Source organism: Galeopterus variegatus, unplaced genomic scaffold (genome assembly GCF_000696425.1).
Source record: "Galeopterus variegatus unplaced genomic scaffold, G_variegatus-3.0.2 Scaffold1867, whole genome shotgun sequence".
Classification (NCBI taxonomy): Eukaryota; Metazoa; Chordata; class Mammalia; order Dermoptera; family Cynocephalidae; genus Galeopterus; species Galeopterus variegatus.
The window spans coordinates 64,114-86,397 of record NW_007727978.1 but is presented as its reverse complement, the minus strand read 5'-3'; the positions used below and the strand labels follow the sequence as shown (position 1 = coordinate 86,397).

Here is a 22,284-nt window from a genome sequence, read left to right as displayed (position 1 = left end):
TTGCTTTGGGTAGAATGGACATTTTCACAATGTCAGCTCTTCCAAATTAAGAGTATAGTATGTCTTTCCACATTTTTGTGTCCTCTTTTATTACTTTCAATAGTGTTTTGTAGTTCTCATTGTAGATAGCTTTCACTTGGTTAGATTGGTTCCTAGGTGCTTTATTTTGGGGGTGACCATTGTAAATGGGCTTGCTTTCTTGATTTCTTTTTGTTAGTTCATTATTGGAGTATAAAACACCACTGATTTGGGGGTGTTAATTTTGTATCCTGCAACATTACTAAAATTATTAATCAGCTCTAAAAGTTTTTTAGTAGAGTCTTTAGGTTTTTCTACATGTAAGATCACGTTGTCTGCAAACAGGGACAGTTTGACTTCATCTTTTCCAATCTGGATGACCTTTATTTCTTTCTCTTGCCTGATTCCTCTGGCTAGTACTTCCAATACTATGTTAAATAGGAGTGGTACTGGCATAAAAACAGATACTCAGATCAAAGGAACAGAATAGAAAGCCTGGGAATCAACCCATTGCCAACTGATCTTTACAAAAGCAACAAGAACATACATTGGGGGAAAGACTGCCTCTTCAGCAAAAGGTGCTGGGAAAATTGGACATCCATATGCAGAAGAATGAAACTGGACCTGTACCTCTCACCATATACCAAAATCAATTCAAAACAGATTAAAGACTTAAATATAAGACCCAAAACCATAAAATTACTTATGGAAAACACTCCACAAAGTAGGACTTGGCAAAGACTTTATGAATAAGACCCAAAAAGTACAAGCAACAAAAAACAAAATAAACAAATGGGATTATATCAAACTAGAAAGCTTCTGCACAGCAAAGGAAACAATCAACAGTGTTAAAAGACAACCAAAAGAATAGGAGAAAATATTTGCAAACTATACATCTGACAGGGGATTAATATCCAGAATATATAACGAATTCAAACAACTATACAGTAAAAGAACAAATAACCCAATTTTAAAAAGGGCAAAGGAGATGAACATTTTTCAAAAGAAGACATACAAATGACAAATAGGTACTTGAAAAAATGCTCAGCATCATTAACCATCAGGGAAATGCAAATCAAAACCACATTGAAATATCACCTCACCCCAGTTAGACTAGCCATTATTAAAAAGACTGAGAGTAACAAATGCTGGCGAGGATGTGGAGAAAGGGGAACTTTTCTACACTGTTGGTGGGACTGTTGATTAGCACAGCCATTATAGAAAACAGTATGGAGGTTTCTCAAACAACTGCAGATGGAACCACCATATGATCCAGCAATACTATTACTGGGTATATAGTCAAAGGAATGGAATTCATTATGTTGAAAGGATACCTGCACTCCCACGTTCATTGCAGTTCTATTTACAATAGCCAAAATATAAAACCAACCTAAATGTCCACTCATGGATGACTAGATAAGGAAAATGTGGTTTATATATACACAATGGAATACTACTCAGCCATAAAAAAGAATGAAATTCTGCCACTTATGAAATTATAACTTTGGAGAAAATTATGTTAAGTGAAATAAGCCTGGCCCAGAGAAAAATACGACATGTCCTTGCTCGTAAGTGGGAACTAAGAGAGAAAGAAGGAAAAAAAAGGAAAAACAACAGTGGTGTGTTGGACTTGCAGAGGGAGAGAACAGACCTAGGGTTGCCGGAGTTGGGGGAAGGAAGGAGGGGATTGGGGAGAGGTTGGGTGGGAGACACGAGAAATAACTGCAATTTGAGGTGGTGGGCATGCTAACAGTATTGATTGATCACCTCATCTTGGACACAGGTGCTGATGGTCAGCTCTGTGCCCCATGAATATGTATAATCAACAAAAGTAAAAATTAAATAAAAATAAACAAACTTTGTGGAGACACAATTCAATCCATAATAAATGTCAATGATTAATACCACTGAACTGTACACTTAAAAATGGTTAAAATGGTAAATTTTATGTTATGCATATATTACAACAGTAAAAAATGTAAATACATATTTTTGGCTTAAAGGTTCTAATTTTGGGAATCCTTATCAAGAAAACATTTTCCATTTTTTTCAGTAGTACCCATACGTATATTTCTTGTACAAATAAACTGTTTGGGGGGAGGGGGAAGAGAATAGTCACAGCAATAGGCTCTCCAAAGCAGCCATCAATCCTGCAGAACCAGGATTTTTCTACCTGGCCTAGCTGAAAATAGGGCACTTAGGAAATTAACAGAACAACAACAACATTTTGGAAACTTTCAAGAGAAGGGTAAATAACTTCTCATAGTTCTGACTGTGCTGGGCACTGAATTATGCACTAGACCCATACTATGTAATGCAAACCTCAGAACTGTGTACCTGTGCACATCATTTTCACTACTCTTCTGGGGAAGAAACTAAGACTCAACAAGGCTAAGTAACTTACTTTCAGATTGAAGGGACAGAGCTAAAACCAGAACCCCATCATCCAATTCCACAGCTTATGTTCTTTCTATACTGTAAGTCTTCAGTACTATCCTACTTGGGGCAAGAGGAGTATGGCCAGGCATTGGAAGAAACGTATTGGTCTCTGGGAGGCATATAAGACAAACTCTATATGTCTAGCAGAGCTACAATTCATTCATACTGTTATGCTCAAGGATTTGACAGGAGAACCATCTGGAGACATTCAATATAGTAAATAACAAATTAAGCTCAAGTAAAATGAAATACTTTTTAAAGCATATAATTCCTGGGGGGGGGGGGCGGAATATATATATATATCCTAGGAACCATCCTAGTGCATGGATCCCACACTTCTGTGAAACTCAAGCAGAAAAAAGATGTAATAATCCTACAAGAGATCCTTACAAGAAGAGCACATTTTGACAATTATTGCAAAATTGGTTTGTTCATTCAACAAACATTAAGCAACTAACAGTGGATTAGATAAAATACTAGCATGGAACCAAAAATTATAGGCTTTAAATTTTAACAGATTCTGGTATATTTTAAGCTACTTTTATATTTGACAAGAAGACTTGAAAATTTGGAAAGGGAGGTTAATTTTGGAGACAGAAGTATTTAGGGAATTTTAATTTCTGTGCCCTTATCTGTTCAAAAAGAAGATTTTGCAGAATGCTTAAATTTGTGTGAACATAAGAGTCTTACTAGAGGGCTAATAAAGATAATATTTTTACTGCAAGGCTCGTAGTAGCATGACCACTTAAGTAGTAAAACATGTTTATTTTAGGAAATTTTATTTGTCCACTTAGAAACAGAGTCTTGGATAATTCACCCCACAAACACTGAACTCATTGCCAAACTACAAGCATCTTCAATTCTCAGGCTGGCTCTCCCCCTGAAATGTTTGTAGTACAGAAATTCAAGTTGCTTTTGGCATATCGGGTTCAAACGCAACGTAAAACTTCATTTCTTCCCCCCAAAATTATTGGTAATACACCACCCCCAACAAAATTCATTTTTATAGATTAACTTTTGCTTTTTGATCCAACTAAAAGTAGTAGTGCTACCAATCACGAACGTGGTGAAATTATACCATCTAGATCATGGTTTAAGTGATTGTCAGAGTATACACCAAAGATCAGATATATTTGTCTTAAAACATAAAAAGTAACCAGAATGCTACCTAGAATGTTACATTTTAGGGATCACGTTCCTGTACACTGGCTAATCAGTAGCAATCCAGTGCTAATATTGAAATTAGTACATTTTGGTGATGCACACCCCTTAATTCTAGGAGGAGTCAGTGAAATAATTTTTCCAATCATCATTCTGGCTTAAGCAAAATAAGGGCAGTTTTTCTCTTTTCATGTTCTTATGCTATAGATTATCATAAATAAAACATGCAGATCAAAAATCTTTATTATAGTGTTTTCAAAAGTATCACACATTTATCTACTGCCTCTAAGGCAAGGCATGCAAAGATAAGAACTTATTTACTGACTGATTGTATTATTTTTGTACCTTCAGTAACAGATCATTTCAGAAATGCAGACTTAAAGATAGAAATTCTATACTATTGCTAGATAAATGTAGAGCTCATTCTGAAAAAAACAACAAACAAAACCTCCCACAAGATTTTAGAGCATTTTTAAGCTCTCCATATCCCTGAATGTTATGTCAGGAAATCATCTTGTAGACGGAAGATATTAAAAAGGTATAAAAAGCCTTGGGGAGTAATTTTAAACTGACACACTCACTACTGAAGAATTTTAATTTTATTTCTTAAATGTGGCTGGTGGCTAGACATCTGTAAAAATGCAAGCATTATGGATTTGGTAAATCATTCTTTCTTCCACTGAAGAATGTAAGTTTTGTAAGCAAGCTATTTCTAAAGTTTTCTAGCCCGATTTCTTCAAATAGCCAATCCCTTAAGACTCTTCAACAGACACAGAAGGGAGGCAGAAGAGAGGGCTGAGATTGACAAGGAGGCCTGTCTGGTCCACTGACTGGTGTGGCAGGAATTATGCACATGCATTAAACCAATTTGCTGACCAGTCAAAATACACTCATAGCATCAGTGAGGATTTTTCTAGGGTGCAAAAATCACTTGGAAAGGCTGTTTTTAAAAAACTTTAATTCAATAACTAGTTTTGATGAAGGCCATCATGCCATACGTGCGACTAAATGTGCATTAGTCTACCTTTTGTGAAATGGAGGCGAGATGACATAAGAGTCGTTTTCAATGGAACTAGTGCAAGGGCCACTGCATGATCAGTATTCATTTAGTCCGAGAACTATCATAGCCTCATTCATGTATTCATTCACTCAGTCTTAATGCTACAGTAAATATACATCTGGAAGCAAGAGTGAAGGAGGACAAGATATAACAGCCCCTTGTGAAAGCAGTAAGGTTTTTGCAATATCAGCTCCTGGGCCAGGGTCGTCCAAGCAGCCAGTTAATGGGTATGCATTAGGTCAGAGAATGAAGAGCTAAGAGACAGGCTGAGCAATAGATGAGGGGGTGGTTCTAATGGAAAAGTTTAGAGGCAATTTATTTTATCCAACATCATTTAGCTCTGGGGAAGGAGAGAAAATGCACCCTGAGGACAGTGTGCCACCTGCCGCTCCTGGAGGAAACCCAGAATGCTTCATTCAGAGGAAGCTGGGAGAGTAGGACCAAGAAGAAGCACTGACACCAACATTTGTGTGAAGGCTGAGAGAAGGGACACCATGTCAACTGTTGTAGAAAAAGTGAATGGGCATGTAAAGGCCAGGGTGGACCGTGAACTCTCTGCCCACATACAGTACCCAAAGTTTATGTGGTTCTCTTCTTTAATCTCTGACTATTCATTCTCAGCTTCATTTTTCTGTAGTTCTCTAGAATGTCCATGTTCTCTTGGAGATGCAATACAGCATACCCCTTTTCTTATTCGTTATATTTATTTTAGTGGTTTCAAATAACAGACATATTCTGATGATTTCCAAATGACTGCCTAGAGCCCAATTTAATTTCTATCTCCAAATGCTTACTGTATTCCTCTCTGATGTTCCGTGGATGTCTCAAAACAACACGTACCGAATGTCTGATCTCTCTACTTCTCTCACCACATAATTCTCACCTTCCTTGGTGATTATGGACCTTGGTGATTAGGGTCAATACATCACCGGGCACACTTGGTCATGCAATAAAAATTAATGAATGAATTAATATACCATAACCATAAATCAACAAGAATAGAGAATAAGTATAATAGGACAACAAACTGAAGGATGGAAACAAAATAATAATACTATAATAATAAGCTAACATGTAACAAGTACTTCCTGTGTGCCAGGCATTTTTCTAAGTGCTCTGCCTGCATTAGCTCATTTAGTCTATATGCTTATTGAATGTTAATTACTAAAGCAGTGTGCTAGGGTAAGTCACATACACATATACATTTACAAATGGTATATATAATTCCATTGATTTAATTTGCAAAACCCCCATAAGCAGGCACTATTTTTACTTTTCCTCTAAGGAAATGAGAGTAAAAGAATTAATAGCGGCCAGCATTTATGAGGGCCTACCATGATCTAAGTTCCATGCTAAGTGATTTACAAAGATGCAGGTATCTGTTCATTTTAGCAATAAGGAAAGGAAGGCCCAGGTCATATAATTAGAACGTAACAGGATTGAGATTTGAAACAATCTCTAGGCAAATTGAATGTTCTTTCCACTATTAACAGAACAAGGTTTAAATTACCTGTATGATTTTCTGTTTATTAAGATAGGGACACATGCAACAATCTTCAGAAACATTTCATCAAAATGCAATTATAATCACAAACTCCCAGGGATTAAGTTTCATTTATGTTAAATATTGAGTGAAAAAAAATACCTATTTTTGGTGTCAAATAATTGAGGTGTTACTTAATAACAACAATAACCCCAATGCTCTTAAAACCTCTTGATTAAAGTCACTTAATAAGTGTGTAACCTCTGGCATACAGTGCCTCCATTTCATCAACTGTAAATGGAAATGAAGGGTACAAAACTATGCTGTCCGCAGCATGTGCATGTATTAAAACAACATACTGTACCCCACAAATATGCACGAATAAATGTTAAAATAAAAAATATATACCTAATAGCATTGGGTCTAAATCAATAGATTTAAAACATTTGGAAGAGGCTCTGGCACATTGGCTCAAGAAATTTCATATGTTTTTGGTGTTACTACGGCAGTTACAATATTCATTTTGAATCACAATGTGAATCAAGACACGGAGAGGGTAATTTCTTCAACAGTGTAATGAAATCCAACATTATTCAATAGTTGTATTCCTGAAAAATTATGTACAAATCAAATTTTATAATGAATTAAGGAGGATTTTTCTTAAAAGAAGCTTTGTGGTGGATTATTCTGCACTGTAACTAGTCGTTCCCTTTTATCACTTATTTTTAAAAATAAATTTGTAAAAAGGGAAAAGTGGACAAAACTGGATATTTATTACCTTTTCTGTATGTAAACTATATAAATATGTATGTATATATGTATGTATATATACAATTTACTTAATACTCATATCTGCACATGAGCAAAGTAATTCAGATGCTCAATAACACACTGCTGGACTGAGTTGGTGATCTAAAAGAGTTAACACTGCTTAAAAATACATGAGCCTTACTTTAAAGAGTAGCTTGGACATCTACACATTCTCCATACTTATTTTTATCTTTGGAACATCTTCAGGAAATGTCAGTTGCCTTCCAGGTTAGTAGCAGGGTCCTGCTAATTTACAATCTGCCACTTCTCCCACAGCCTTCCTTTTGCCAGGGTTTTTGTGCTTTCATCCGCTCTCTGATTTGAAACTAGGAACCTGGGTGGAGATGAGCATTATTCTAAATTGCCTACATTTGTTTCTGTGCCTTCCCTGTCATTTCCACACCAGCACTTCATTTCTCACCAGGCATCTGGTAGCTTGAATTCCTTTTTAAAGTTACTTTTCAGTATTCTCAAGAACCATCTCAAATAAGTTCATTCTATTGATGTCTTGGAAAAAGTTACAAAGTAATTAATAACAATTTCATTAGCATTTTTACTTTTGATGGCATGTTTGGGTAGAAGTGTAAACATGTTGTTTTAGTGTATCAATGCTAATTCATAGCATGCAGAAATGATACGCCTCACAGTTTGACACCAGATCTTGTGATTATCTGGCTGCACATTATACTCGTGAATTTCAAGCATGAATGGGCAAAGCCCTCATTAGAAATTATGGACACACTCTTCAGAAAAAAAAAAAAAAAAAAACTAACATCAAAAGTGAGGCTGGCATTTGCTAAGCTTTTAAAACCACAGCTCTGCAATTGCTTCAGCCTGATTAACATTCACATTTTGCATTTGTTTTAGAAAACTAAACCATCTGCAGTTTTTGCTTTAAAAAAGAAAAAAAAAGGTCTTTAAGGAGTAAGTAATGCTATTGGACAATGCAGTCTGTTTTTTCTGCAGGTAAACAGAACAAGAGCTAGCTAGAGTCTAACAAGCTGGCAAATAATGTTTTCAAAGGAAAAGAAAAGTGAAGAAGACGACAAGGGTTTTAAGGCAGTGACAGACATTACATCTGAAGAGACGAACTTAACATCTTGACGCTCTCCAGGTACCAGCCTTCCACTTATCATGGCTGCAATATTTGGTGATTAATGATTGACACTCACTGCTCTCAATGCTGAAATGTTATTGCAGGACTTATACAATGCTCTTCAGTTCCCTCCCATTAAATATTTTGCATTTGTCCCTCCATCCTCAACCATCCCAATCATCACGGAATTTCCCTGCATCCCTTCTCCCACCAGTACTAGCCATCACACAGTCTCTCCGGCTGCTGGCATCTTGTACTGTGCAACCCTTGCTCCTCCTCGCCGTCCTTCCCCTCCACTTGTGCATTAGCGACAACCTGTCAACCAGCTGTGCCACAGCAAGAAGCCAAAGAGCAGGGCACACGCTGACGGCTATTGACAACATGGTCAAGAATCACTTTCCCATTGTGTAGAATTCCTACTACGTAGAATCTTTATAATTGACTTTTCAGGACTTGCTAATTTTTTTTAGAAGGTCCCAAATGCAATTTAATTTTTGCAATAGTATTTCTAAGGTTTGTTATTTTCCATCTGTATTGAAACACCCTATATCCAACATTTAAAACCCAACAATATATGATTAATTTTTTTAAGATGCCATGGCAACCAAAGATTGAATTTGAATTTGAGTAAAAGGACTCAGCCTCCCTTAAAAATCTGCTCTTAGCTGGAAAGAATACTAAAATAATTTTATGTAGCCTTGTCAAGTGCATTTAAGAAATGTCAAACTATATTTTTATTCACGGAGTTTGCTTAATCCCATAAGACCCTATCTTGCCTTTATGTTGACAAATGAACAGGACTGAAATATCAGGGATCTGAGCTTCTGTCAAGATTCACTTCCCATCAAAAGTTGTTGTTCTTGCACAGCTGTTTTTTCAAAACTTTCATATTAAAATGCACATTTGCCTTACCTTTATGATTCCCCTGGGTTTGCTATTGAATTCCTTTGTTGTCATACCCTAATTGACTCCAAGTTTTACTTTTATAGACAAGTCAATGAAGTGCTGTGGAAAAACACAACTGGAAAATCAGATGAGAGGGTTCTGATAACTGTCGTTGACTAGGAAAATACAATTTTTACTAATCTGCTTCCCAAGTTTGCTTCCTGAATGGCATATCTGCCCCAAACTCCCTTCCCTTCATGTTTTTCTACATATAATCCATTTTAGAGAATATAAAACCGGCATTTCAACAAAATATGCAGGACTAAAAGTGTCTGGAAAAAAACTGTTTAAATGAGTGTCTTATTTTTGCCTCAAATACTTACAGACTTTATTTAGAGCACAGAACCCATCAGGAGGGAAAATTATGATACAAAGTTTTATGGCAGTTAAAAGTTCAAATTATTTACTTTGTGTCAAGATTACATTCTAAAGTTCTGCAATTTCAACACTACATTTTAGTCTTTTATTTTATTCATTAGGACTATGATTTACCCACTCCAGACTGTCTTGTTATATTTTGAATAGCACACCTGAGTTATGAGTATCCCTTAGAGAATAGAAACTTCTCATTGTGCATTATCAGTATACATAATTCACCTAATTTATATCTTAATTCTTATAAGGAGAGAAAATTCTGGCAAATGACATAATCCTAATATCAGCTATATTTATAATTTAGAGTGACCTAGTTAAAGCTGACCTCATTTGAAAAAAGAAAGTTTGCTATGTAAAATAGTGATTATATAATCTTGGTATAAACTCATGTTTGGCTGAGCTATGGAAATGACTGTACTGTGAAAATAGAAAGATGTTACAATTAGGAAAAAGCCTTCATTCAGAAAATGCAAATTATGAACTATATTTTAAGACGTTCTCATTTATGAAACACTATAATTTTTTAAATTAAGTATCACTAACAATATTAAGTCATAATTCCACATGCTGGATCTTTTCTCAGCAGTTCATAGCCCATGTTCTCTAAGCAATAATTACTAAAGGTAAGCCACCCCCTGGTCAAAAAGCAACAATACTTACTAACATTTAATGAGAGATAAAGAATGAGATTAAAGCACATGGAGAATTGGGGGAGCAGGGCATTTGCTGGTGGGAAGGTAGATAGGAATGAAGTTTATATAGATGACACTGTATTACAATAGGCAAAATTGTGAAATGACTGTTCTACATATTATGAACTGGAAGGTGGGGGGTGCTTGTCCTGATAACTAGAAAGAAAACTTCTTGAATAATTTGAGCCAAAGCCTTGGCATAGTGATATTTGTCAGCTTTTCGTCAAGGCAGGTATACATCTAGTGAAATCTGCTGTGGGCATCAGAAGGAACCCACAGCCAAAGGTGCTCTGTAAGAAGCCCAAATCAAATTTTGGACACAGCACCGAAAGCTAGATAAAACTTACTAGTATTAGTCTGTTTCTGTTGCTCATAACAAAATACCTAGAACTGGGTAATTTGTAAGAAGATGAAATTTATTGCTTACAATTTTTGAGACTGGGAAGACCAAAGTCTAGGGAACATATCTGGTTAAGGCCTTCCTTGCTGGTGGCTTCAGCAACACAGGGTATCACATTGCAAGATGACAGAAGCAGAGAGACTGTCCTTTTAAAGCCCTCAGAACCACGGCTACACCCACCATTAAACCATCAACTTAATCACCTCTTTAAGGCCCCACCTTTCAACTACCTAATAGGATTCCCCACCCTCTCAACAGTCACAGTGGGGATTAAGCTCCAATGATTTTGGGGGCCATTCAGTCCACTGCACTTACTGAGCACAATATTACCTTGTGGCAGGGTGTGGGTCCCTGTGGTGCTGCAACTCAAAGAGGAAGCCAGCCCCCTCCTCATCCATCTTCCGTTCATGACTGCTTCTGTGCTGTGTACTGTCTCCGCACCAAAAGATTCCTCTCCTTGGTTTCCCTATGGCCTTAATATCTTTGGGTAATGACCACATAATATCAGGTGGTTTGACATAGTGTATGTCAAAATTCCCATGCTGCACTTCATGGAATCACCCTAGAGAAACAGTCCCCAAAGTTGTCTGCATTTTATAATCTCCAGGAATCTTTTAAAAGTATGAACACCCAGGCTACATGCAGATAAATTTCTGTCTCTGAGAGTGGGACATACGCATCAGTAGTCTTTGAAGCTCCCCAGGTGATCCCAACTGCAGACAAGTTTGAAAACCATCGTCTTATGGAACTAAGTTAAAAATTGATTAGGGCAACAAACAAAACACTAAGTTTGGTTCACTGTGCCTACGTATAAAATACTTAAGAGCTTTATAAATACTGGCATCTTAGTGATATTTGTATTCATTTAAGATTTCCACAATGCATATTCATTAAGTGCCCATCTGCACACCATTTCCTGATGATAAAGCAAAGCTAGTCAGTCAGTCAACAGATACAGCATGAGCTTGATGTCTCTCTGCACCCATGCTGGTAACAGCTAACCTGACTGCAATAACAAGCATTTCATTAACACTTCAGGCAGTGTTATTATGAAAATGTTTTTGCCCACTTGAGCTTTAAATGTTTGGGTGGAATACGTGCTAAGTGGTACAAGGATTCTGGTTGTTCTTCTCAGCTATGATTAGAGTGCAGGGAGTTCTTGTCTATCCTGAATTTTAGAGGTCATAACAAAACAGGGAAGACCAACTCTTTTTTTCTTCCAGTGAACTATTATTTTAATTTTAACTTCTCAATTTACACTGCAGTTGATTTTTGTCTCTTTACCTGTTACTCTCCCCCCCACACACTACATTATATCTGTTCACTTGTCTTAAGTTCAAGGAATGATGTGATTGTTGTGTCTTCCTTCCTCCCCTACCCTTTGTTTCTTTGTATATTTATTTATTTTTAGGTAGATAAGTTTATGTGGTATGATAGAGATGTTCCAAAATGGCACCTGCCCCAAATTCACTCCCTATGTTATTCTTTCAATGTTCATGTAACGTGTCAGTTTCCAGATTAATGTGCCCTGTTTAAAACGCATAAAACGTGACTGGTGGGCAGAATTTGTCTAAAGTTATATCCTACTTTGTATTAACGGTATTTTGGTGTTAAATTGAATTTTAATACTTCTTTGGAGGAGATATGCTCTCTGGCTCAACACGACTTCCTATTCCCCTCAAACACACCTTTTTATCTTATACCAGATGTTTCATGCCTTCACTACATCAGCCTGGCCTTGAGGGTAGCTGAATTTGCAACTCCAGTACTTATTATTTACGCAACTTTAACACAGAAAGCCACTGCCACTCACTTACACCTCACCACAGATCCATGACTTTAGGTACTGAAAGAAGGTTGGTGAGATTTGAATAGACCAAAAAGAGTTGTAGGACAACAACTTCTACACAGCATGAGCATGTGCTATCCTGGCAGTCTTGTGAGGGGCTGGCTGGGGCACGGCCCATGAGGAGACAGCTTTAAACACAGTGATATTATGACTCCATTTCTACCATATTTAATATAGTCTAATGTTTACTCCCTCACTTATTTATTATTCTATAGGTACTTAGTATACATTTGTTAGGTGAATAAATTAATGAATTAGTGAGTGAGACCCTCAGCAGGGTTTTGGAATTCTAATTTCAATAAAATTAGTAAATTTTAATAAAATTATAATAAAATACAAATTTCAATAAAATACTTTAAAATTATGCACAGAGACACTTGTTTGATAAGTTTTATTGTGTAAAAATATTTGTAGAGAAAAGATAGTTTGAATGGAGGCAAAAAGATGATATCCTAGGAAATATTTTGACTAAAATCGTATTAAAAATATGGACTATTCTGAATAAACTGAGCTTCACAAGTCTTGTGACACCAGAGAAAGCATTTTCTCAAAAATATCGTGGTCTATAGAGAGTCAGTTGGAAGTGCCAACGATTTCAGAAAGATAGAAATGGCACAACAAGAGACTTATAGAGCTAAGAAAGTAAAGTTGCAAATAGGTACCAAGAATAATTATTCTACTTGCTTTTTTAAGTGTTCATATAATCAAAATAAAGAGTTATTTTTAGATGTCTAGCATCTGGTAGGGCACAAAATTGGTTCATTTTGTTAATTTGTTTTTTATGTAAAATAACATGCATTTTTAAAAAAATCTGTATTTAGATTTGCCAAAAATCTTCTATTGAGTTTGTCACCTCTAGTTAAAATCCAAAATGCCAAATAGAAACTAATTATAACATAAGTCAAAAAATAAAAATACTCAGATCTTGAAAATTATTAGCTTTCACTTTTCTTCGACAGCTACAAGTTCAAAGAATCTTTTAAGACATTTTTAAAACCTTATGGGAGGTACTACTCTTTTCCGTGAAAACAGATGGCTTCTGTCCAGGTTATCTGTCTCATCTCAAGCACTTGGCTCACTTAGGCACTACTTCTCACATATCTTCTGGGTAGTAGTCAAGTCAAGAACAACTTGGAATTTTTAAATTGTCAAATGTGGTGTCCTACTTTCCTTTGTGAACCCTGCACCATAGTATTAAAGAAACTATTGATCTTCTCTTTTAATTGATATCTTTGGAAATGGAAAAAGTATTTATTGATCTTATACTTCATTAGTAAGTTCAATTAGTATTGCATGCTTAATTGACTTCTTTGTTTGTGCAATGTCATGTTCAAAAGCTATGTAAGATGTTCCACTGAGTAACTTGCTAGACTAGTAAAGGAGAGCGGAGTCACAGGTCTGAGATAAATCTGAGCATATTTTGTCAGCCAGGGTAAAAGGAAGTCATTTCCCAATCAGCCTTCAGATATCTAAGAACAGAGAAGGATATACACCAAACATGGTTTTAAGAAAACTATTACTTAACCATTTCTTATCAAAATATTCCCTCTGTTCAAATACTTCAGCATCTTGAAACATGATGTTATAGCTTTTATAAAGCAACAACAAAACGTAAGTACAAAGTACTTCATTGCCGTAATTTTGATGTATATAGAACATTTAGTTACAACTGCAAAATACTCTATGAATATAAAAATCTTTAGAGCTTTAAAAATCTTTGGGGCAAATGACTGCTAAAGAATAGCAAGGTCATATAAACAAAACGTTTAACACTTAAATAACCAGGAATTGCAATATCTTAAACAATGATAGTATCATAGAAAACATTATTTTACTTTCTTCTAGTTCCAGAAATAAGATGCTTTCTACTATCTATATTTGTCAAAAGGGAATAGAAGTAAGTAGCTGAATTTTCTAAAGCTGAAAAGGAATAGTTTGGCTGGGATGTGATAGCAGTATCACTTGGTGCCTAAAAAGATAGGCAGTCCCTTTCCCCCCAGTTCATGACATAATTCCACAAATTTAATTGACATGCTGGCAGAAAAAAACCAAAACAAAATATATGTCTATATTCCATGTGATATATAGATTTACAATTCAATGTTACCAAGAAAATTATTTTGCTTGGCAGGGCAGTACAGTAGTCGAAAGCACTGAAAACTTTGGAACCAGATTTCATGAGTTTAAGCCCAAGTTCTGCTATTGACGAGCTGTATGAGCTTGGGCAAAGGCAAGGCATTTAACCTCTCTAAGTTTCAGTATCTCCACCTGTTTAAAAGTTATTATGAGTGGGAAATGAGAATATAAATGATACAAAGTCAATAATACAATGAAATGAGTACTGGCTGCTATATGTACATATATATAGAGAGAATAGCATTTACATATAAAAATGTTACATTTAAATTGATATTATTATATATTATATATTTAGAATAGTGCTTATATATAAATATATTATTTAATATATACACATACACACACACATTTAGAATAGTGCTTGGTCCACAGGAGGCCCTAAATAAAAGGTAAAAAGAAATAACAAGGGGAGTAATCCAACTAGTTCTAAAATCACTACAAAAGCAGCATATAGCTTCTACTTTCAAGTTCTATTGTGAAATAATATTAACAACTAACACTTATTTCATTATATCACTGACTTTCAGACAAAAATCAAATATCAATGCCTCTTGGCTTTTATTCAAACTTCTTCAAGTAAATGATGGATAAATTGGTGCTTTAAAAGGTGTGAAACATTATATTGAGAAAAATCATAATGTGTGGACAAAGGGTATACCTGCCCTGAGAAAGTATAAAACCAAGTAATAGCAATAAAGTATAATACAACTGAGAGAAGCTAAAACAGAGTTGGAGATGGAAAGATGAAAAGAGAGCTTCCCCCTGTCTCTAGTGGGAATGTCTTTCTACAAGAGATGTACTCAGTGTCTTTTATATCTTAATATAGTTCAATTCAATACCTTTTCCTAGGTGCCTTTCATATTCTTAATGCAATATATGCCATAAGTTTTTAATAAATGACATACAGTATACTTATTACATACTACGAAATTTTGACATGATTTTCAATAGGCATTCAAGTTAGGAGTCTTAAAGCAGGAATTTCTGTTTCTATTCTTAAATATCTATGTACTATACTACAATCTGTTTTACCCAGAAATCCTTTTTTATTTCACATTATATTCTATTTATACTTTTTATAATCCAGGAGTCCTGAAAATTAAAAACTCTTGATCAACATTTGCGGTGCTCTGAACATAGGAGGTTAGACTCCCCTGTCTTATTAATTTTTTAGATAGAACTTATTATTTCAAAGGAACATGAAACACAAAACTAAAATATTTATAAAGATATTAAAATATTTATACCCGTAAAAGCAAAATGACCACATTCAGTTCCCTCTAAGTTTCCTAATGAGTAAAAAGGAAATGTAAAAAATAATTCCTCTCGTATTCTTTGCTTCAATCAAATCAAACAAACCGGCAATGTTTTTGGCAATCTTTGCTTGCCTCCTTCCCCTTCTCTCTCCTCTTTCTCTTTTCTCCTTCCAGGTTTTCTTGAAGAGCATTTCCTCAATAAATCATATGCCACCAATTCCTGACGTATGCTTTGTCCCTAGGGAACCTCACGTTAGACAGAATCTCATACAGAAAAACAGTATACTACTTAATTAAATGCTTAATCCAGTTTCCATTTCCATTGTATAAAGTAATAAAATGCAACACACAAATTTACCAGACATGAGTTTAACTAATCAGGAAGTAGTTTGAACAGGTAGAGAAAGACCAAAAAAAAAAAAAAAAAAGAAACCAAAACCCAAAACCTCAGAATAATGGGGTAATTCTTGGCCCTTGGCCCGTGGCCTTTGGGTCCAGCTCCCATGGTTAAATATCCAGTTTTCACACTTCCATTTGTCATTTACACTTGGTTCAATGAGTTTGCTAACTCTGTCTCTCTTTTTCATGTTTCACAGTTTAAATTCTTTTCTATTACGAAGTTTAGTAAAGTTATTATTGTTATTTTATTTCAAGTACTAAATCAAATTCTTTTATTTGACAATTATTCTGTTATTCTGTCATTTTAAATTTCCATGGAAAAGAAATAATTAGAAAGCTGGCATTGATTGTAATATGAGTTGTCAAGCTCAGATGATATGATATTGGTTATATTCCAGGTTATTGTTCATTGACAAACTTAACATCTGCAGAACAGTCAAAAAAAAAAAAGGTGAAAGGTACATACTAGAAAATTTTGAGGTCATTATACTACTTTTAGTTTGGTGAAATGAAAATGACACAGATAGTCAAATTCCTTCAGTAAGTGTGCAATAAGCATGGAATGACAATAAAGACAACTATATTTTAGGTTTATATGTACATAATTATAAATTTTATTTTATATTTTCTATACTTAAGCTGGAAGGAATACTTTATTCTCAAACACTGCAGAAGTATTTCCTTTCCTTATTTTGTTCTAGATTTGTAAATAAATGTTAATCCAGAAGGAGTATAAATTACTCTCAAGTATATGTCATTCTTTAATTCTCTCTGCCTCTCTTCTGAAGTTTAACCAATTTTCTATCTTAAATTGTAATCTTTCCTTGCTCAAGTGATTGAAGGGACATATCTCAACCCAGGTTCCTTCTAACCCAGAGCTGAGAGCAGGACTGTGCCACCGAGAGCAATAATAACCATTTGAGGAATATTCTGGAAGGATCTGCAAAGTTCGACTTTACTCTTTACAGTTAAGGGTTACCTCACCATTCCGGGAGAACTGCATTGACGAGCATGTGTCCTCCTGGTTATGGAAACAAATTTAGCAAGCACAAGTACATAGCCTGGTTCGGGTGGGGTGGAGAGAGGAGGAAAGCAGAACTGATACCTCTCTACCCTGAACAATATAGTTCTCCTCCCCTCAACTCTTCCAGCATTCTAGAACGTCCATCTTACAACAAGTCCCAAATTGAACTAGGAAAAAAGAAATGAAACTTAGTACTTATGTGCTCTCATGATCTATTTATTAGTTCAACAGATATTTCTTGAAGACCAGTTTTATGCCTCATTCTGTGTTGGATACTAGAAATACAATGTTTATGTGATTGACACTAAATCCCTTCAAGAAGCTTCTAGTCAAGTAAGGCAAAGTTTTCAGCTTTGCCTCTAAAATAAACACAGTCTTTGGAAACAAACATAATAGCAACATATATATTATAAAATCTCTCTGAAGAAATAGAAAGTGTTTAAAAAATAAGATGACAAAATTTGTCATTCAAATATTTAGACAGATAATGTAGTATTTATACATTAAACAGCACAGTTAAAATAGAAGGATAAAATACATCTCTAAAAAACACTTTTTTTCTAAAATCTTATTCTTTCTAGGACCTCAATAGAGAAATAATTAAACAAATTTTAAAATTTTATTTCCTGTGATAATCCAACTACAAAGGCTATATTTTACTCCAAAGGCATTTTCATACGAAGGTACTGACTAAGCTTGTCCAGTTCTAATGAAACTCCAAGTTTCAAGAAAAAAAAATCTGTCAAAATCACACCATTTTTTTTTCTCTTTTCTGTTTTTGTTTTGTTTTGTTTTGTTTTGTTTTGCCTTGTTTTTATTAAAGATACTTTCGCTGGGTTTGAATTTTTTTTTTTTCACTTGGCAAGTACAGGGACGGACCTTGGTGTTATCAGGATCACACTCTAACCAACTACCAGCCAGCCTAAATCACACACAATTTTACAAACAGATGATCACTATGAACACTTGAAATAAGGTAAAGTCAATCAGCAAACAAATTGTTTTATGTGTCTACGACATCACTGACATCACTTCATGATAGAACCTTTGCTAGCAGTGGTACAAATATGCAAACATCCATAGATAATGCTGAGAATAATGGGTAAAAGCCACACAATGTCCTGTGATTATAGGAGTTTGATATATACCATATGATTTTTAGGATGAAAAATCCTTCATAACAACTGTGTTTACCATTACAATTGTCTTTTTAGGTCATGGCTCATCTCCATCTCCCCCACCAAGAACCTCGCACCTGGAGTCTGACGCTCCTATCTCTACTGTGATTCATACCATTCACTGCCCAAGAGAAAAGCAGTTAGAACAGGATGTAGCAGGGTCTGGGGGAAGGGGATGGTTAGGCACAGATCAACATGAAGCACTTTTTCCCTCTGGTATTAAAGGAGAGGCAAAAGCAAGTGCCTCGTGTTGTTCTGAGAATCCTCTGCCACCGTAGACTTCAGCAGAGGCTGAAGAGGGGTTACAAAACTGGAGCAATGTGCTGTGGGACTGGCCGGCCCCTCCTCCAGCTCCTCGTTCAATGGCACAGAGTGTGAACACATATGTGGACACGTGGAAACGGTGTTGCATGAGACACTCAGTGTTGTTTTACACACATCATGATGGAGCTCTTCTTTGCACCTGCCAACAGCAGAGTGCCAGCTCAGTGCTGGATTATGTCACTCACTTTATGTATTTCTTTTATACCAATTTTTTAAAAATATTTGACAAAACAATTAATAAACTTAACCCTGCCTTATATATTTTTTGTCCTCTGCATGAAGCATACCACAGAGGCAGGAGATGTCAGGACAGGCTGGGAAATGGACCTACTAAAGCTTGGCACTCAGTAGTGTGAAGGCCAAAGCTATTTCTCAGATTGGTTGATATCAGCCTTGTCTTTGGATCATGTCCATCCTGATATGCCTTTCAAAACCATGGAAAAGTTTTGAATTATTTCCATAAAATAAAATTCCTCCATTTCAGCAATACATTAAAAGGCATACTTTTTTCATGTAAACAGTCACTTGCTTTTCCATGACAGTCACCTTCATCATTGATATTCATTTCATGATGAGAATTCTATAGACAGATGAAGGTCAAAGCTACGTTAAGCTTCTCTCAGCAGGAAAAATGTTTTTTAAAATATTATCAACACACCCATATGTAGACATATAAATAGGTATATGGAAACTTACTGCCCAGTCAGTGAATAGAAATGATATGCTCTGGGAATTCTCCCTGTGTGACTGTACTTTCAAATTAGGAAAGCTTGGTATTTCCCTTGCTATTTCTATCCCTGTGTCTAACGGGGAAAGGTCAATATTTCATATAACATGAGCAGAAAGAGACTTTGGATTCTTCCCTAGTTTACAGAAAGGAAAAGATGAGAGTCCTCAGAAGGTTAGATGACATAAGATCACATTGCATAGTTAAACCCAGTTTTCCTGATTCTCAATTCAGTCCTACTTTTGTGGTATAGCAGGAATCTATGGTATAAGAAAAAGTAAAATGTTATCAGGTTAGGTAGTAGAAATAGAAGGAATTAAAATAGTAAATGTAGGAGAAACTATGAAGGTCAGCCAGGCCTCGAAGAGAGACAAAGACAACAAGCTAAACTGTGGAATTATTTGTATTACTTTTAACCACAGGAGTAGGTTACAAATATACAGTAGAAACCCAACAATGAAGGGTCTAAAGGTCTTTATTCAAAGCTACACCATGCATTTTCCTCTTAGGACTGCCCTAGCAATTGGACCCCACCTTATGGTTAAAAAGAGAAGAAATCCTAATTTAAAAAAATAAATAAATAATGTAAACAGTGAATAGGGACAGAACTGTGTATGGCACAGGAAGCACTGTTCTGAAGGAATGTCTGGAGAGGAATTGGATGAAATTGGGTCACAAACAAATAATGATGTCATCATGAGAAAGAAAATGCTTTATGTATCAAATGGCTCATTTGGCCCTGCAAACCCCAGAGTGAGCTCCTAGGTCCTGGTGGTTTGTTATCTCTCCCCTGACTTTTGTCACGGTCAGTGTTGGACAAAAGTCAGGAAGCAGTATGCCATATCAGTTTAGTTTACTCCACCAGGGACAATTGGAAGGAAACTCCAGACACTCCTGCCCCCAGGCCTGGGCTACGATGAGATGCTCACACTCCTGGGGCTCTATACATGGGTCAGGAAGTCTAGGCCGCCTTATGTTTACCCCACACTTAATATTTGAAGTCCTATCGTGGGCCACACATTTTTATATAAAATATGTAATACAGGTAGGAACTATTAATCTCAGTTGAAAAACATGCAAACTGAGCCTCGAGGATCATGTGTTACTGCAGAAGGCCGAAGCATAGTGGCAAGGTCTCAATCCAAATTTCTGAAGTCTTGATCTAGTTCTCTTTTTCCGTATTATTAAACAGATTTACCATAAAATGGAGTCAAAATCACAATCTACAACTAATGTAGATTTTTTAAAGGACTTTCCCAAATTTCAAGGAAATTACATTTTTCAAAGTTCATATATTTCCTTCTAAACAGATTTTCCCAATGGAAATAGAAATGTTTGACATGAGGCAGCCTGGTCTCAATGTCTGGCTTATTCTAATTGCTATTTGTAGTGAGTACAAATAAAATAAATCATTTTTCAAGCTTAGATTTTAAAGTTAATGGAATGGGAGACATCTGGTAATTTAGTCTGTTAACATTCTAAAAATCAACAAAGGTGGGAGGAGGCTGAAAAACAGGCTGTACAAACAGGCTGTTCTGGTTACTTGAAGCTCTTCCAGGATGATCACTATAGGAGCAGTTAAGCTAGAACTGCTTCCTGTTCCCTAGAAAACACCTGTTCTAGGTAGAAAGCACAGCTATCAATAGAAATGGCAAGAGTTCCACTGTGAAAATCCACCTACAGTATCCGGGACACTTCTGTAGGGGCATGTCCCTGCCAAGTCATGTTTAGTTCAAACATGTTCTTTCCTTTGATAGATCTCTTCACTTTCAAGTGAATGGACTGACAAATCTAATTAGGATTAATGGCACTTATGAAAGGCATCAATAAAGTATTCCATTTTTATGGGAGTTAGGCTCTTTGCCCTCAGATTCTCTTATAAGTTTACAGGACCTGGAGCCTTTTAGCAATATGCTATATTTAAGTTTAATTACCTCATGGTTAAGTTTAATTACCTCATGGTTACTCTCTTGACAGATAAGCTCAGCATCAGATATAGTTTTTCTATTTGTTGTGGGCTTATAATAAAAAAAAGACTAATAATGCACAAAAGAGACTAAAACAGACAACTCTCAGAACACTTAGTTACCATTAAGTCAAGTAGGTTCAGTGAGGAAAACAAATGTAAAAAACTATTTTAAAAGTCCTTAAAGAATGTTTCATATTGTCTTCTGAGACAGGCCAGATAACATTCCTTACCTGAAAACTGTACATGTCAAAAAAAGACAATCTTCACAAATTATTTAGAACTTCTCTGGGAAGAATTTTCTATTAATTATATGAATGTGTATATATTCGTATGCTCAAACATACACACACACACACACACACACACACACACACACACATATATATCCTGGGAGAGAACCATCATTAATATTCTAATTGCATTGATTTGATTTTTTTCTGAGGTCCACCAATATTGCATATAATCTCTGTATTTATCTATATTCATAAATGTGTTCCACTCAAAACAGAGGTAATTATTTTACTGTAAACCAAAGATAGCGTATTTCCAACATTATGAACATATCTTTCATCTGATGTTTGTTTCAAATGAGCAAAGTTAAAATTTTCTTACCATCCAAGCTGTGACAAAGTCCCCCATCCAGGTCCCTACTGCAGCTAATTTCATGAAACTTTCATTTCGGATGCCCATATAGTCTGTAATGATATATGCTCTGTGGAAACAAACACACAAAACATTGTCCAGACTCAGCCATATAGTCAAAGCTTTCTGGTTCAGCAAGATGTGAAGGGACTTTTCCCTTCTCAGCGAGCTTTCTTGATTTTGTCTCACCACATATCCTCATAAATCTGAAAGTCTAGGAAGAGCTCTTAGGGTGTCTGGGTCAGTTCCAATTAGATTTGGAGACTGAATGTGGCTCTGCCAATTACCATGTGTGTTT

General features: G+C 35.7%; 1 protein-coding gene across 1 annotated transcript in view; it reads right to left on the bottom strand.

The window, feature by feature from the left end:
• LOC103595852 (transmembrane protein 117) overlaps positions 1–22,050 on the bottom strand; it is a 218,535-nt gene extending 196,485 nt beyond the window's left edge. Inside the window, exon 1 of the mRNA XM_008579367.1 lies at positions 21,957–22,050. Within this exon, the coding sequence (XP_008577589.1) occupies positions 21,957–22,034 (78 nt within the window). The 5' untranslated portion in view covers positions 22,035–22,050. The remainder of the gene's footprint in view (positions 1–21,956) is intronic.
• Between the last annotated feature and the right edge of the window lie 234 nt (positions 22,051–22,284).